Below are 14,716 nucleotides of genomic sequence, written 5' to 3' on the forward strand. Positions count from 1 at the left end.
TGAGGCAGGTTGTATGTTTCTGCAGGTGCTGCAGTACACAGCTTGCCAGGTTATACTTACAGTAACCATTTAAGAGGGTGAGCTTTGTGAACTGTACCATTTCCCTGTCAAGTGAGGGCAAGGAGGTGATGTTCAGTCCCTTCCCATCCCTCTCTCTTAGGAGAAACTGAGCTCAACTTGAAGTCAGGGTACCAATGCTGAGCTGCCACAAGGCAGGCTGGGTGCTGACTGTGGTGAGGTTTGCAAAGAGACCCTGAGCAACCCTCAGCCAGCCCAAAACACCCTGCCTCTCTTTCCCTGGTCCTCCACTTGTTTTCCTAAGCTGACACAATTGCTAATGCTGTGTAACTAGGCTGTACCTCTCAGGGAAAAGCCTCTACTTCCCCCTAAAACAGCTGAGACACTACATTTAAAAATGTACTTTTATTCTGAAAATAACAGTGCAGAAACTGAGTCACAGGATACATTCCTCAGCTGTATTACACAAACCCAGTCACCAGTGAATCAGTTGACAGTATGTTTTGAAGCCACGGGTACTTTGGTACAAGAGTGACATCAACATTGGTAAGCAAGCGCCACAATTCAATCAAGGGGTATCTATAATAAAAAATACTATTTGTGTTCAAGATAGTTTCAATCACACGCATAGCACAGATCTGTTGAAGACAAACATAAAACATGCTTACAGTAGCATAACAGAAGGAAATGCTTAAAAGGTAATTGATACAGGATGCTTAGTGTTTATCTGGAAGGTGAAAGATACCTTAACAAAACCAAAGAAGAACCATTTAACTTCCATAAGTAAGTTGAGTAAGACACAACAGGCTGCTGCTAATACACGGTTTGTCCATTAAGCCCTACTGCACAATGAGGATGGACAACTTTAGGGTCTACTTTCTAAAGTTATGTTTTAACTAGGTAACTGTATGGAACAAAAGCACATAGCAAAGAATCATTTCCTCTGTTGCCTTTAACTAGTTAGATAGAAATAATAATAATAAATTAGAAACAGATCTGCCCAGCATCAAAGAGCATAGTGCCAAGTGAACAACATCCTCTGGAAAAAAAAAACCCACAACAAACAATAAAACTTATTCTATATGGGGGTGTGGCTTATTTGGGGAGGGAGGGAATTTATGTTTAAAGTAGAAGAATTATTAAGAGAGGAAAGAAGCTGTGAAAATTTGGCTTTTTCTTTAAAGGTACCTCAAGCCAGGTCTCCTAGCACTCAGGTAAAAAACTATTCATTTTTACAGCTTACATCAGTTACAACACTTTTTTTCTCCTTTTCTTTATAAGTAAGATCAGAGCATGGTCTGAAACTGCTAGTGTTCACACCTATATAAAAATAGGAGTCACTTGAGGTTATTTTTACACTTGCTACTTTTTTTTCAGTTCTACTGCCAAGAATACAAATTTTAAAATAACAGCTCCAGATTTATTTTTTTTTTACGTTTAGGCTGAAAACATTAGTTATATCCATGGATTGAAATAGTTCTAGGCAATAAAACCTCTTACCTTGAAATAGTCCCAAAGAGTTGGTATGGAGCAGGTATCACAATCACATCTTACACAACTTTTAAGAAAGTTTCTTACATGATCCAATCCTCTAAAATGTAAACATATGTATGACAACCCTTTACACATTCAGAATGTTAAATAAGATGTAGCCTTCAGAAAACAGTTAGTTAAGGCAATTGGTTTTTAAAAAGTTACCAAGACAGCAAGGAAATGGCAGCTGCTCTCAGATGTCTTTTGCTACATCATACTTAACTGTCAGTCTCAGCTGTGCAAGCAGTCAGCAAATTGCCTGTTCTTGCCTTATGTTTTCTCTTGTTTTTAAAAAAAAAAAAAGCATGTTTCAGGCACCCAAACACCCTTTTTTTTTTTTTTTTTTAAAGTAAGTGAAACAAATACCTTTCTTCTTGCAAATGTCTGTAAAAAGCCACAGAAGGCAAAGGCTATAGAAAAGACAAGAGTTACTTAAGCCCCTGCTACTGGTTTTCTTTAGTACCATTACTTCTCATAGCAGGCAGGTGCTGAGCTGGACACCAGGCTGAAGACTTGGCTGGGGCTCTAAGCTGGCTGTGCCACAGCACCCTGGCTGGAAGAGGAGATGGTGAAGTAGGGAAACTGCATCAGCCAGGGGCTGAAAAATCAGGATGTGCTGCTCTGCAAGGGCAGCCCGGAGCTGCAGCCCGCTGCTGTAACTGCAGTTTGGTACATGCCAGGGTGGAGCAGGGCCCCTGGCTGAGCAGAGTCACTCCCCTGCCAAATGCTTTTATTTGGAAATGAGTCATTAGAACAAGGAAAAAAAAAACCAAACCCACACATCGCTAGCTGATCACAGATAAAAACATTTCATAAAATGAAAGCAGAAGCTTAAATGATTGTGAAGACTAAAATACATGATGTGCCACACACTATCTCCTGGTCCCCAGCCGTTTCTAATGCTCTCATGGCTCTGAGCAGGTATTGCTACATGTCAGCAACAGACCCTGTAAGGACTTCTGGAGAGCACCTGCTTAAGCATCTAACAACTGTGCATTGAAGAATAGTCATTAATACTCTCTTGGCCTTTTTCAGTCAATGGAATAATTTTCTTCATGGCTGGACATTATTTAAAATAAAATAATAAAAATAAGCTCATTCACATCTGTATGCTCATGGAGTAGATCCTTCTGTGCAGGTTTTTTTTTCATTTTACACCATTTTAGCTGTCGTCATTTTGCCCTGACAATAGCTCCTTACTTCATAGAGACGCTTCAGACCCAATTCAGCCCAGCACTTACTTACAAACAAGCTTAAGTAACCTCTCAAACCGGGCTCACTGGTAAACACTGTAAACATTTAAGGGCATTTCTCTTATCTAAAGCATGTTGCCTTTAGTACCACTTCTGTCCCACAATTTCCAGCCAGCCCTAGGTATTGCCACCCCTCCGCCCGTCTCCACAGGTAACTTGTTTTATTCCTGAGGATGCAAAGCAGCCCAGGACCCTGCCCTGGCACTGGCTTGCCTCTCCCCTTACCCAGCTAGCAGCAGGGCTGGCCGAGACACCACAGTGGCATAACATAAACACAGGCAGTGTAAATTCACTGCTGGAGTGATCTTTACAGCCGAAAAGGTACTTTCAATGTATGCATCAAAAAAAAAAAAATCCCATTTGACAACAGCACATTTCCTTTTTTGCATTCCTAAAAAAGGTCCTGGCACTACTACTGCAAGGTGAAGGGCAGGGGGAGGTGAGGGCAGGGTCAGCAAAGGATGCACAAATGCCAAGTAAGAGCAGCAGTATCAGCTTAAAAGACATTCCCTGCTGACCATAAATTTCCTCACTCCTCTATTACCCCCAGAGACCAAATTCACTACATGTGGCAGTTCATAAACAGAGCTGCAACACCAGACTTTGGCACCACGCTTTGGCAATGCAAGTATTTGGCAATGGATATGGGACACGCTTCTTACACCAAGACAGACCAAGCGAAAGGCTGCAGGTGAACAGAAGGAGCTGGAACAAGGGGATCACTGTAGTGCCTATAGCCACAGGTCAGCACTCCACTACTCTAGTATAGTGTATTAACATCTTTTGATGCCACATTTTTACATTCATGCTTAAAAGTGAGAGGCCAAAAATACCTGTAGATCAGGAAGAAGAATGGAGTACGATGAGCTCTAAGGATGAGACAAGAGGTGTAATGCCATTACACTGCATATGCTAGTTAACCGGGATACATCAAGAGGATTAAGGGAACAGATTCAACAAGAGGTCAGGTAACTTGACCTGTCTTGGTAAGTGTCACAGTCTGAGACAGCTGCTGGAGACAAGGAAGGCAGAACTATGCAGAGAGAAAAGGAAACCAAAATTATTCTCAGCGTAAGATCCCGTAAGTCACACCTCTGAAGGATGGCTATTACCGTCACCTTTGTCAGTGCACAGCACTGTTCAGTTCAGAAATTACCACACACGCTGCGCAGTAAAGTCTGCAGCAAGAGCACTTTACTGGGGGGATACTGAAAAACTGAAATAAAGTATTTCTAAAAGGACACAAAAAGAGACCTTGAGAAACCAGTACCTGGACTGATATTCAAGACGAAAGCCCACAGGGTTACAATACCTGCACTGACATTTAATTTTTAGTATCACTCTGGATAAAGTATCATAGGACCTTCTCTCTCCAGCCCTGATGCAGGATATCTATCGAGCAGGCTTGCAAACAAGCTGTGTTTGAGCTCAAAAGCAAATGCTTAGCTTCCAATTCAAATATGTGTAATCAAATTTTGCAACAGCAGAGTCTGGATTCAAGTTCTAGTGGGGTGGGATGAGGCTATATCCTACCAGAGATGTTAAGTGAAAGCAAATTCTCTTCCCAGGCCCATGTCCTGGAAGAATTTCTCAGACTGAACACAAAGTGAAACACTCCAAGCAACAGGAGTACAAAATGGTAAAAACAGTAAGATACATGGCTCCAGCTAGGTATACATACAGGAGTTCACAATGCAGTCAGAAGAGCTGGAACTAGTAAAGTGCTGTGCCATGATGCCATGCCTCATTGGCGTCACAGCAGCCTGTACACAGGACAGCACTACCCACCGTACAGATGACTCAGCTGTGCCACCCCACCGGCTCAGCAGCTCTTTTCCAGCAGGCTGCAAGCAGCTAGCAGGGGCTCACTGTGCATCTAGCTAGCTGGAAAAACTACCTAAGGGGATCCATTAGAGCTGCAGTAGAAGTGAAGGAAAGTTCTTCAATCAGAAAGCGGGTGCCAGATACACCGGGGAGAGGATCTTCCAGCATGTGGGATAGAAAAGTTCCTTTCCATACAGGCATGGCTCTGTAAGACTGTGAGTAATCGCCTTGTAGTGTCCGTCCTTTGTTGCAGTTACCATTATTTCCCAGATATTACATAAAACTTGTGAACCTTAAAACTGCTATTGCTTTCAGTTCCTACCACAGCAGCAAGGAGTGGCCCTGAGTCATCTCTGCAGGGCTGCAGTTGCTCAGTGGGGATTCACAAGAGCTGTGACACTAGAGGAAGACAAACAGACATTGCCAAGTGGACTTAAAAGAATGTAAATCTGCTGGTGGGTACGTGAAACCTAAGAGGAATAGTTATGAAGAAAAAATGGAGCAAGAGTCAAATGATGACAGAGAGGGGACAGAAGGCAATTTTCAGTAAGAGTTCATTATCTAGTTTTTTGCAAAGAGAGTTAACCTGATAAACAAAGCTGTTAGCCATTTAGAATAATTTATCATGTTCCCCTTTTCTTAAATTAAGAACTGAGAGCTACTATACTACCTACCAGGAAAGGAAACATGTTTAAACTTCCTTTCCTCCAAAGTTTTGATGGCAAAATCCTTTTGGGATAACAGTTTCAAGTGCACTCACAGATTTTTTTATTTTTTTTTTAAAAACACAGAATAATAATCAGTTTCTTATATTAGCAAGTATATAAATACAAACTAAGCAATGGAATTTTTACTACAGTCATTTCCCTTTCGTTCCCAAACAGACCCCTCCAGCAACACTGGGCTGTGAGGACTGGCCATGCGCTCGCTGCATTGGCACTGGAGAGTTTCAGAGACTGTATCCTTACGGAACAGAGCTCCCTGGTAACGGACTGCCAGCTCTGACAATTCACAGTCACTGAAGCTCACTGGCAAGGTTAGGCGATACCTTCCTCTAGACCACACTGTTCTGGGTAACACTGCTGTATTTTTGTCTTTTTTTAATTATTATTATTCTAAAAGTGCTAGTTTCAGCAGGTGGAGAGATAAATAGAAGCAACTGAGCTTCATCAAGGTGCTTTGAAACAGTGCCAGGTTTGGGATTTTACACACCTTTGTATGAATCATCTGTCTGCTACTGAAGTCACTTTTGGCTTTGTAACAGCTTTTAGACAAGCTATACTTCAGCTGCTCTGGGAAAGACGCTTTGGTTGACTGTCAGTAATTTACCGTTCTTAGCAACTTCTTTCACTCCTGTTCAACGGACAAAAATTTGATGCTGCAAAATAAGAGATTTCTTTGAAAGCGAGACAAGGAGCTCCTCAGACCATAATTTTCAGGAATTCAAGACATTCCTTTTTTTAAAAAAAACAAAACATATGTTTACATTTTATGCTACATACGGAAAAGCACTACAACTTCACTTCAAAGAAAACCCTGAACTTCCAGTCTACGTATCTCAGGTAACTGAGGAACCTATCTTGAGTATCAGCCTGCTTGTTACCAGTCTACTTACATCTTCTGCCTGGGAAATCACCTGTTGACTACCACAACAGTTTTTCCACCTCTTGAGGTGTTAGGGCTTTTTATAGCCTATAAAAAGACCTGCATTATACCTGGTTGTATAGTATACACTATATATAGCCTTTAGGTATAGTCTATCACTTATATAATCTTTACAGCCTGCAAATCAGATTTCTGGCATGGTAATCGCAACTATTTGGTTACTCACCCAATGGGTCTGCTGCTACGGATGTACCATCTGCCCTGTTAACATGCCAAATCATCAAGTAAACATTGTTTTAGGATCTGGGCAGAAAAAAACTTATTTTTTCAGCAGTGAATCTGGTAAATTCTCCATTTCTGGGAAGCACTAAAACATTTTATGAGCTTGCTATTCACAAAGTTTGCAATTTTGAATCAATCAAAGCTGAAAACATTTAAATACATGAAATTCTGCAATCCTGCCAACCCAACCAATCAAGCTTGACTTGTAAAGAGATTGTTTCCCCCCCCAATCTGCACGCCCCCAAATGATTTTAAAGTAGCTTAAAGCACAATAAACACAAATAGACCTTTAACTACCACCTGTATAAAAACAGAACAGTTACTCTACAAAAAAGGACAGGGTAGACTAATAAATATACTGTAACTTGGTTTAGAAAATGATCTATACTTATAAATATAGTATTTTTCTTTATTTTTTCCTGTATTTGTCTTTGCTTGTGATAAGCAACTTGCTATTTCACTAGAACTTGCTTTCACCTGTAGAAGAGATCTTTTGCATTGCACCCTTCCACTGCAGCCCACTAACAAAGCAATTTCTACCCTCTGTGCTGAGGTACCTGCAAACTTCTGCAACACACTTCTATCTAGTCAGTCACATATTCTGGACTCCAAGTCCCCACATCACTTTTTTCCACTCTGCCCTCTTGCAGACAATTTAAGAATATAAGAAAGCTGTCCTCTTTTGAAAACCTAAGTGCACAGAGGACCCAACAACGCTGTAGCAGTAACTTAGAGGCTTGCTCAGCACAGCAGAGTTTACAGTTCCTTTCTAAGGCAGTGCAAACAGCCACAAGTTCTTTCCTGTGTCCTACCTGCGATATGCAGTTACCCAGAGAAAAAGAAGAAAATGGATAGTTTCCTTAAGTTCAGGAGGGAAGAATATTTTTTGCTAATGGTAAGAAGTTGTTTCATAAAATATAGTTTATCTCTGCTCCCATACATTATACTCTCTTCTTTATAAACTGTCCCTGCAGCATCAGAATCCCTCTCCATACTTTTTCTCATAACACTCCAATCCCTGCTTGGATTATTAGCAACACAAGCAATGCTGCACAATTCCCTGATAATTTTTTTTCAAATCAAATGCCCTACTTCCTCCCCCCAAACCCAAAATACACACACACAAGCCCCCTCCACCCCCCCCCAACCACCGTCTCAGTGATTCAGTCAGGACGGATTCACAGCATTGCTTACTCTGTGCAAGTTTTTCTTAATAGGCCACAAAATCTTTTGTATCTCTGCCTTAGAAAACACATGGTCCCTGATGCAGATTAAGAATTATAAAGAAACAGGATTCGGTGGAAAAATGGCACAGACCTAGAAAACCACCCACCTCCATTTTAATTTTAATATCCAGCGTATGCAGATAATAGGTTCTTTCCCTTCTTTTTTTTAAAAAAATAAAGCTACTTTCCTCTATTCAGTATCCTGATCACACAAAAAAACAAAGATGAGGGCTAGGGGAAAAGGAGTGGGGAAGAGAGGTGGGAGAGTTTTCCGTGAAGATGGCACTGTATCAGGAAGAATCATTTCAGCACAAGAGCCTCACTGAGACACAGTTTTTCATTTTAAACCAGTTCTTTGGAGAAAAATGCACAATCCAATAAAACAACGTAACTTTGCTTCTGTGCATGGCTCAAGAGAGCTGGTTTGAATTTGGTGGTAGGTCAGCCATATTCTGATGAAATATTTTCATTGGTTCTCACAGTTTAGAGGTGATGTTTAGCAGGCACACTTTTTCTCCTCCGGTTTTGCTGAATCTAGCTTGCCCGAGCTGCCTCCGTTGGCTGTGTCGGAGACCTGTGTCTTGTCCACGCACTGCTCCATACGCTTCATTATCAAGTCCAGAAGCACGTCCACAGCCTTCTCCACATTCTGTCCGGTAGCAGCACTTGTTTCAAAGTACGGTATGCTACAGTGAAAAAGAAAAGGTTTGCTGGAGAGATTTTTAAGACAACCAAGTCTCGACTCTTTGTAAGACTCTCAGTGCAGCTACCAATGGTGGGTTTGGTGGCAATGAAATGAATGGGACAGACTTCTGGTTTGTTGTGACTTAATTTCCTTGCTGGGCAGAACCCAAACTCCTGTTCCCAGCACACGGTGTCATGACGACACGAGCACAAAAACGCCACATTAATTTACAAAACTTATCCTGGCATTTTGACTTCAAATTGCAATTAACATCAGCACAAACCTTGGCTGAAAAAGTCTTTCAGGTAACCAGAAAGTCTATTTTAAAAAGAAACCTAGGTCTGCATTACAGAAAGTTTCAGGGACCACAGAACATACCAGAAACCTTTTTTTTTTTTAGGCAGATAGTTACAGCTATTGCTATTTAGCTGTCCCTGTAAGTACTATCTCCCTCCCTTCTTTCTTACTTATAAGCACAACTGAACTTAGCTGTTTCCATTCTGAAATTCCCTTTGAATCTAGAATATTGCCTTCCAAATCATCTTTTTCAGAAGATTATCAATTGTTCCAGCACTTCCATCATACAAAATCTGGCATGAGCTACCTTCTCCTCAGTGTCACTGTCCTCCTTTACCTGGCTGCAGACAGCTTTTTAACACTTTTATTATTTTTAAGCCTAATTTGCTTACTATTCCTCACAGTCTCTCAGGCCATCTTCTGCTGCTGGCACAGTTCTCTCTGAACATCCCTCATTGCATAGTAAAGGCAACTAAGGAAAAAAACCCAAACACATTCTTTTCGCCCACAGCACTATTTACTAACTATATTAAGTATCAGCCAATTTATCCAGTTACAGGACACTCGGCAGGTGTTTTTAGTGCAAAGAAATGTAGAAACCTCACTAGAACAAGGCGGCAGCCATTAACAGCTTTATTATCCATCAGGAAAAAACAAATAAATTCAGTGCCACTGCACACCTAGAACCTGACCAAAATCCACAGGTGTCTCCACTGCCAAATTAACTAGACAAGCAAGCTATAAATGTTGTTAGTTATTTAGTTCATGATACTGAGTGTTCATCTGCCTTTGGTATACTCTGTCTTGAACTCTCAGGACAAGCCAATATCCCAAGAATGTAGTTCTTCTAGTAAGAATGTTTCATTTCAGCCTTATTTCTCATGTTGTAATATTTTGGCCAAACTACTAGAACATTGTGTTTCATTCTATTTCCTATTCAAACAGCTTGATCTGAAAGTGTGACAAGTAGAATATCACTATAGGTGTATGTGATATTGCAATGCCTACAAATCTTAAGAGTTTGTAAGTATACCTGCAAGTATCTCTAGACAGTCATCAGCTACACTTACAACAGTTACAGACTAAATTTAGCTTCTGTCATAATTTGCTTACCCATATTTGTCTGCCAGATCTTTTGCTTGCCTTTCGTTTACCTCCCTTTGGTCTGATAAATCAGCTTTATTACCAATTAAGACTATATCTGGATTCTCGCAATATGCATTGGCTTGCAGCTGACCTAGAAGCAAAAATAAACAGAGTTAAGAGAATGTTGGAAGTGCCTTAGAGACCAAGATTGTTGACAAAAGAATTCAAAATACCTTTCTTGCTCCCCACCTCTAAATATCCTAGACTAACCAGCCAACCACTTCATGCCAAACACGTTTCCTTATCGTACATTTACTTGCTAAGGGGAATTTTTCAAAATAGGAAGTAGAAATGGTACTAGAAAATTATTTCCAGTATTTATTTTACCAACATACAACCAGACTTAACAGCAATGAGGTGCACTAAACCCACTGCTTTAGCAGAGAAGAACCTCCATCAGCCAGAACTTTTATTCTACAAGACTCATAAGGACATTGAGGAAGTACAAGCAACATCCCACGTCATCTGCAAATGCAGCTCTTAAGGAGTTTAGGACAAAGTCCTCAATTGTGTTTTTCTCTTGTATATACTCAATGCAGTTTTATCCATTTGAAGATCCAGGCACAAGTACTGTCCACAGCCTCACCCCTCATAAGTAACTGTACACAGCCATTTACTTACACTTGCCTCGATCCCGAGGGGCCTGATTTGAAAAGGTGCAGTATACACCAAAGAAATTAGAGACTCAGCTTACTAAGCAGTGGAGGACTGCGATAACAGGGATTGTTTAGTGGGAGGAAGGAATCTCTAAACAAGGTAGAGTTGTTTTCACAAAGCTATCTGGATTCTCACATTATCCCCACTTCAGCGTGTTTGCTGGAAAACTGCCAGCTGGACATGTACTGGCCTCTGTCCTTCCAGCACTCTAAATACCCTCAATTAAAAACAAACGTTAAGAACTTAACCTTTGTTTCACTTTTATTCTAGCCATTGTCTGAAGGAAAACCAACAACAGCAAACACAATGCGCTTTCAAACCAAATCCTCAAAACTCAATCTTAATTTTTACTTAAGCCTCAAAGCAGACAGGAAGGGATCACATTCTGCTTTGCAAATGGAAAACACACCATGAAGATAACAGCAATATCCAAAATACAGTTTCTGAGCTTCTGTATATCATCTAAAATATGGGGTATGGCCAAGGAAATGTCGAATGCCATGAATTTTCAAGAGGCAACAGATTTATTCAAATTGTACCAAATCCAAACAAGATTATCAAGAATATGCCCAAAACAGTCTATCATGGAGGAAAAAAAAAAAAAAAAAAGAAAAAAAGCATGTATCTTTCCAATTTGATGAAGCTGTCACCTGAAATTAAAGGCTGCAAGTACCCCAATTACAGCTGCACTAGACATAACTACTTTATTTGAGCATTTTCCAGCTCACAAATGATGACACACATAAAGCCTAGAAGCCTAAAATACACAAGAAAGCTTCAAGCCAACCAATAAATCCAAGCTCTATGGTTCTACTTACTCATCCAATTTCTGACATTTAAGAAGCTCTGTTGACTGGTGAGATCAAACATTAGTAAGAAGCCCATAGCATCTCTGAAAAACGCTGTGGTGAGACTTCGAAATCTGAAGGTGGAAGAAAAAAAGACAACATAGCTCTATTAATACGAAGTGATCTCTAAGGTAGCACTTTTCTGGCAAGCCTGAACTGAGTAAAGGAAAAAGAGATAAAGTAAAGCTTTTCTGAATTGCTTGTGTAAAAATTCTGTTTAAAAATTCTCTTGAAATCTGAAGAGTCTGCAAGATTTAGTGGACATACATTGCCTTGGAAGTAAAACCAAAAGAAAATAGTCTTTGACTTTCATTTTAGCTATGATGCATCACACCAGTCAACATTTATTAATCAGTGTGTTAGTAATTTACCAGAGGAAGCTTATATGTGAGAATATAAACATTGTCAGTGAGTAACCTATTAGTCCAAATTCTGCCTGATTTAACCGAGAGCGAGACAGAGACAGAGAGAGGAGGTTGGTTAAAAGAAAAAAGATACTGAAGCATTTAGTGTATCACAGATCACAGTGATAGAAATGGATTCACCCATAGAGATTACACACAGTCAATAGATGTGCCCTACTCTATATAGTCAATATTGAAGAAAACAAAGGAAGAGTAGGTGGCTGTTTACATGCCTTTGATTGTTTGATGTGACTATCTGCTGGGAAGCTCAGCTAAAAGGAAAAGGTAACCTTTCCTTGCAGAGCTCTAGACACACATGCACTCTGTAAGCAGACCTGCTTAAGTGTGCGTTCACAAGGGACATTGTTTACAGGCTTCCTCCAAAGCTATGGAGCTGGATGAAACTACAAATCATGAAATGGAACTCTGTCTGTCACCAAAAGGTCACAAGGCTGTTCAAATCAGGAACGTGAAGAAAGTCCACATAATATGAAAACATTCAGACAGTGCTGGAAAACTGTGCAATGCCACTCTGGTGTTCTCTATATCACAGGGATCTATCACATCACAAAACAGCACTATATAATCTCACACAAACCAGCAGTACCAGAAATAGTAACTGATATTTTACGCCACACATCTGTGAAAATTAAAAAAACAGCTCTCCACAGAAACATGTCAGATACCTGACACTACTTTTAGTGTTTCTTTTCAGGAAAAAAAAAGTCACCTCAAAATGTTTATTCTCTTGCCAAGGGTATACACAAATGGTGTTTGAGAGTAAGGGAAAGGGATGCAAAGACAAAATTTCTTTCAAAGACAAAAAAGCTTTCTTCTGCTTCTCATCCAGCAACCCCTCCCACATGGTATTTGCACTGCTTACTCTGGAAACCTGAAACCTGCCTCATCACTACTTTCCTTCTTCCCCACTGGGCAAATGGTTCAGTCCACTGCTCTTCACTACACAGCAAATAGGTGTGCATCGCATCTTCTTCCCTTGTTGACAGATGACATCAGCAGTCATACTGAGGGCAACCTCACACACTTTATGATAGCAAAATTCAGTGTATGTAACCAACCCGGGGAAACTTAAGAAAGCCATTCGCACACTTCCCCTTTAAAAAAAATAACAGGATCACATTTAATAGTGACAAGTCAATAAAGTCTTTGGGAAGAACAAACAACTGTGCACACAGAAGATGGGTAACACCTGGTTAGATAAAAGAATCCTTCTGCAAAGGAGGATGCTGGTCAGTGATGAACCTAATACATGTCAACCATGGTATGCTGCTGCAAAGAAGACAAACACAACCAAGCCATAGAAGTAAGATAAGAAGCAATTCTTTCGTACTACTCAGGACTGGTAAGACTTGAACTAGAATTCTCCATCCCACTTGCATGCTGGTCGTGAGAGAGGCTGAAACGAGCCCAGAGCAGTACAGAACAGAAAGCTTGCTCATCACAGAAAAGTCTGACCAAGCCCAGAGCACAAACTAGAGAGGACTTAAGGAAGGCATCAGGCTGCTCAGAACCTTGTCCACTTGAGTTGTGAGCACCTGTGAGAACACAGACTGCACAGCCTGTGAAAGCAACCTGCTCCAGGGCTTAACCGCTACCACGGTCAACACTTGTGTCCTTCTAATTAGCTGGAATATCCTTGCTGCTGCTTGTGACCACTGCCTCTTGCCCTTCAGCTGTGAGCCTGAGAAGAGTCTGGCTCTGTCTTCTCCCCACTAGGTAGATGAAGACAGCAATTAGCTTCCCCTTAGTCTTCCTGCCTTCAGGCTGAACAAACTTAGCCCCCTCAGCCCTCACCAGATCATTGTATGCCTCTGCCTCCTGACGTGGTCTAATGGCACTCCACAGGACTTCAGTTTATCAGTACAAAGCATCCCACAAATGGAAATGATACTCCAGATGTGGCCTCAGAAGTGCTGCATAAAAAGGAATAACCACTTCCCTCAGCCTGACAGCTACACATGTGCTAATGCAGTCCCGTATCAGCACCTTTATCAAATACACCTTACCATCCAACCTAACAGAAAAGATGTGAAATACGAGAACAGGACAGTTAGGTAGATTATACAGTATCTTCCAGAGGAGATTAAGAACATATTATGAAGCCAAAAACCAGTACAAAACAAAACGAAAGAGCTAACCAATGACCCAATAACTCCCGTGTGCCGAAAACAAGGCAGCCTGCTGCCAAGGCAGAAGGAGACCACCTTCAGTTCTTCCAGTCCTATTCTCTGAGATCCTGATCACTGCATCAAAGCAGTGTCAGAAAAACTTTATTTCTGGAAGATATTTTCCTTATCCTAAAATAGGAAGATTTTTGAGATTTTTTTCACCTGAATGGACTAATGGTCTACCCAGAAATGTGAAAAACTCAGAACTGCCTTCCAATGACTGGAACTGTTACCTTTCCTGTCCAGCTGTGTCCCAAAGCTGGAGATGGACTTTGAAGGCTTTTCCTGGAGATCCATTTGGTCCTCTGCTGTTGTATACCTGAAGAGAGAGTCAAATCAGCACAGCCATACAGCTCACATTGAAATCCATTGCGTGGGTCACAGACATATATTTTGTGCAAGCAATAAGTAAGGAGTAAAAGTTCAGTCCTTCAGTAAAAGCTGACTCTTACCTCTAAAAGCCACTTCAGAGAGCTGCTTATAATATTTAAAAAACCCAGGAGCCACATGAAACGTCTGTGAAAGCTGCACTTTAAAGATAATTTGGTCATATTCAGTACTTCAAATTAGATACCAATTCTTTAAAACTTGGCATAACATTGTGCTGAGCAAGCTGTCTGTGTTCAGTTTCATTGCTGTTCTTGAAAAATTTACAGCTGGCTGACAGGATTAACCACTATTATACAAAGCTATTTTTCATTCATTAACTTCTGTTGGACATTAATGACTTCCTTACTAACTGCAACTGA

At 40.7% G+C, this 14,716-nt stretch overlaps 1 protein-coding gene across 5 annotated transcripts in view; it reads right to left on the reverse strand.

Annotated features, from left to right (window-relative positions):
* Nucleotides 1-408: 408 nt before the first annotated feature.
* Nucleotides 409-14,716, reverse strand: part of RAB27B (RAB27B, member RAS oncogene family) — a 52,968-nt gene continuing 38,660 nt past the window's right edge. For all 5 annotated transcript variants that reach the window (XM_069775231.1, XM_069775233.1, XM_069775234.1 and 2 more), the window contains exons 3-6: nt 14,201-14,286; nt 11,345-11,448; nt 9,837-9,960; nt 409-8,427 (exon numbers count right to left, since the gene is read on the reverse strand). In XM_069775231.1, the coding sequence (XP_069631332.1) occupies nt 8,238-8,427; nt 9,837-9,960; nt 11,345-11,448; nt 14,201-14,286 (504 nt within the window). In that variant the 3' untranslated portion in view covers nt 409-8,237. The remainder of the gene's footprint in view (nt 8,428-9,836; nt 9,961-11,344; nt 11,449-14,200; nt 14,287-14,716) is intronic.

Source organism: Haliaeetus albicilla, chromosome W (genome assembly GCF_947461875.1).
Source record: "Haliaeetus albicilla chromosome W, bHalAlb1.1, whole genome shotgun sequence".
Classification (NCBI taxonomy): Eukaryota; Metazoa; Chordata; class Aves; order Accipitriformes; family Accipitridae; genus Haliaeetus; species Haliaeetus albicilla.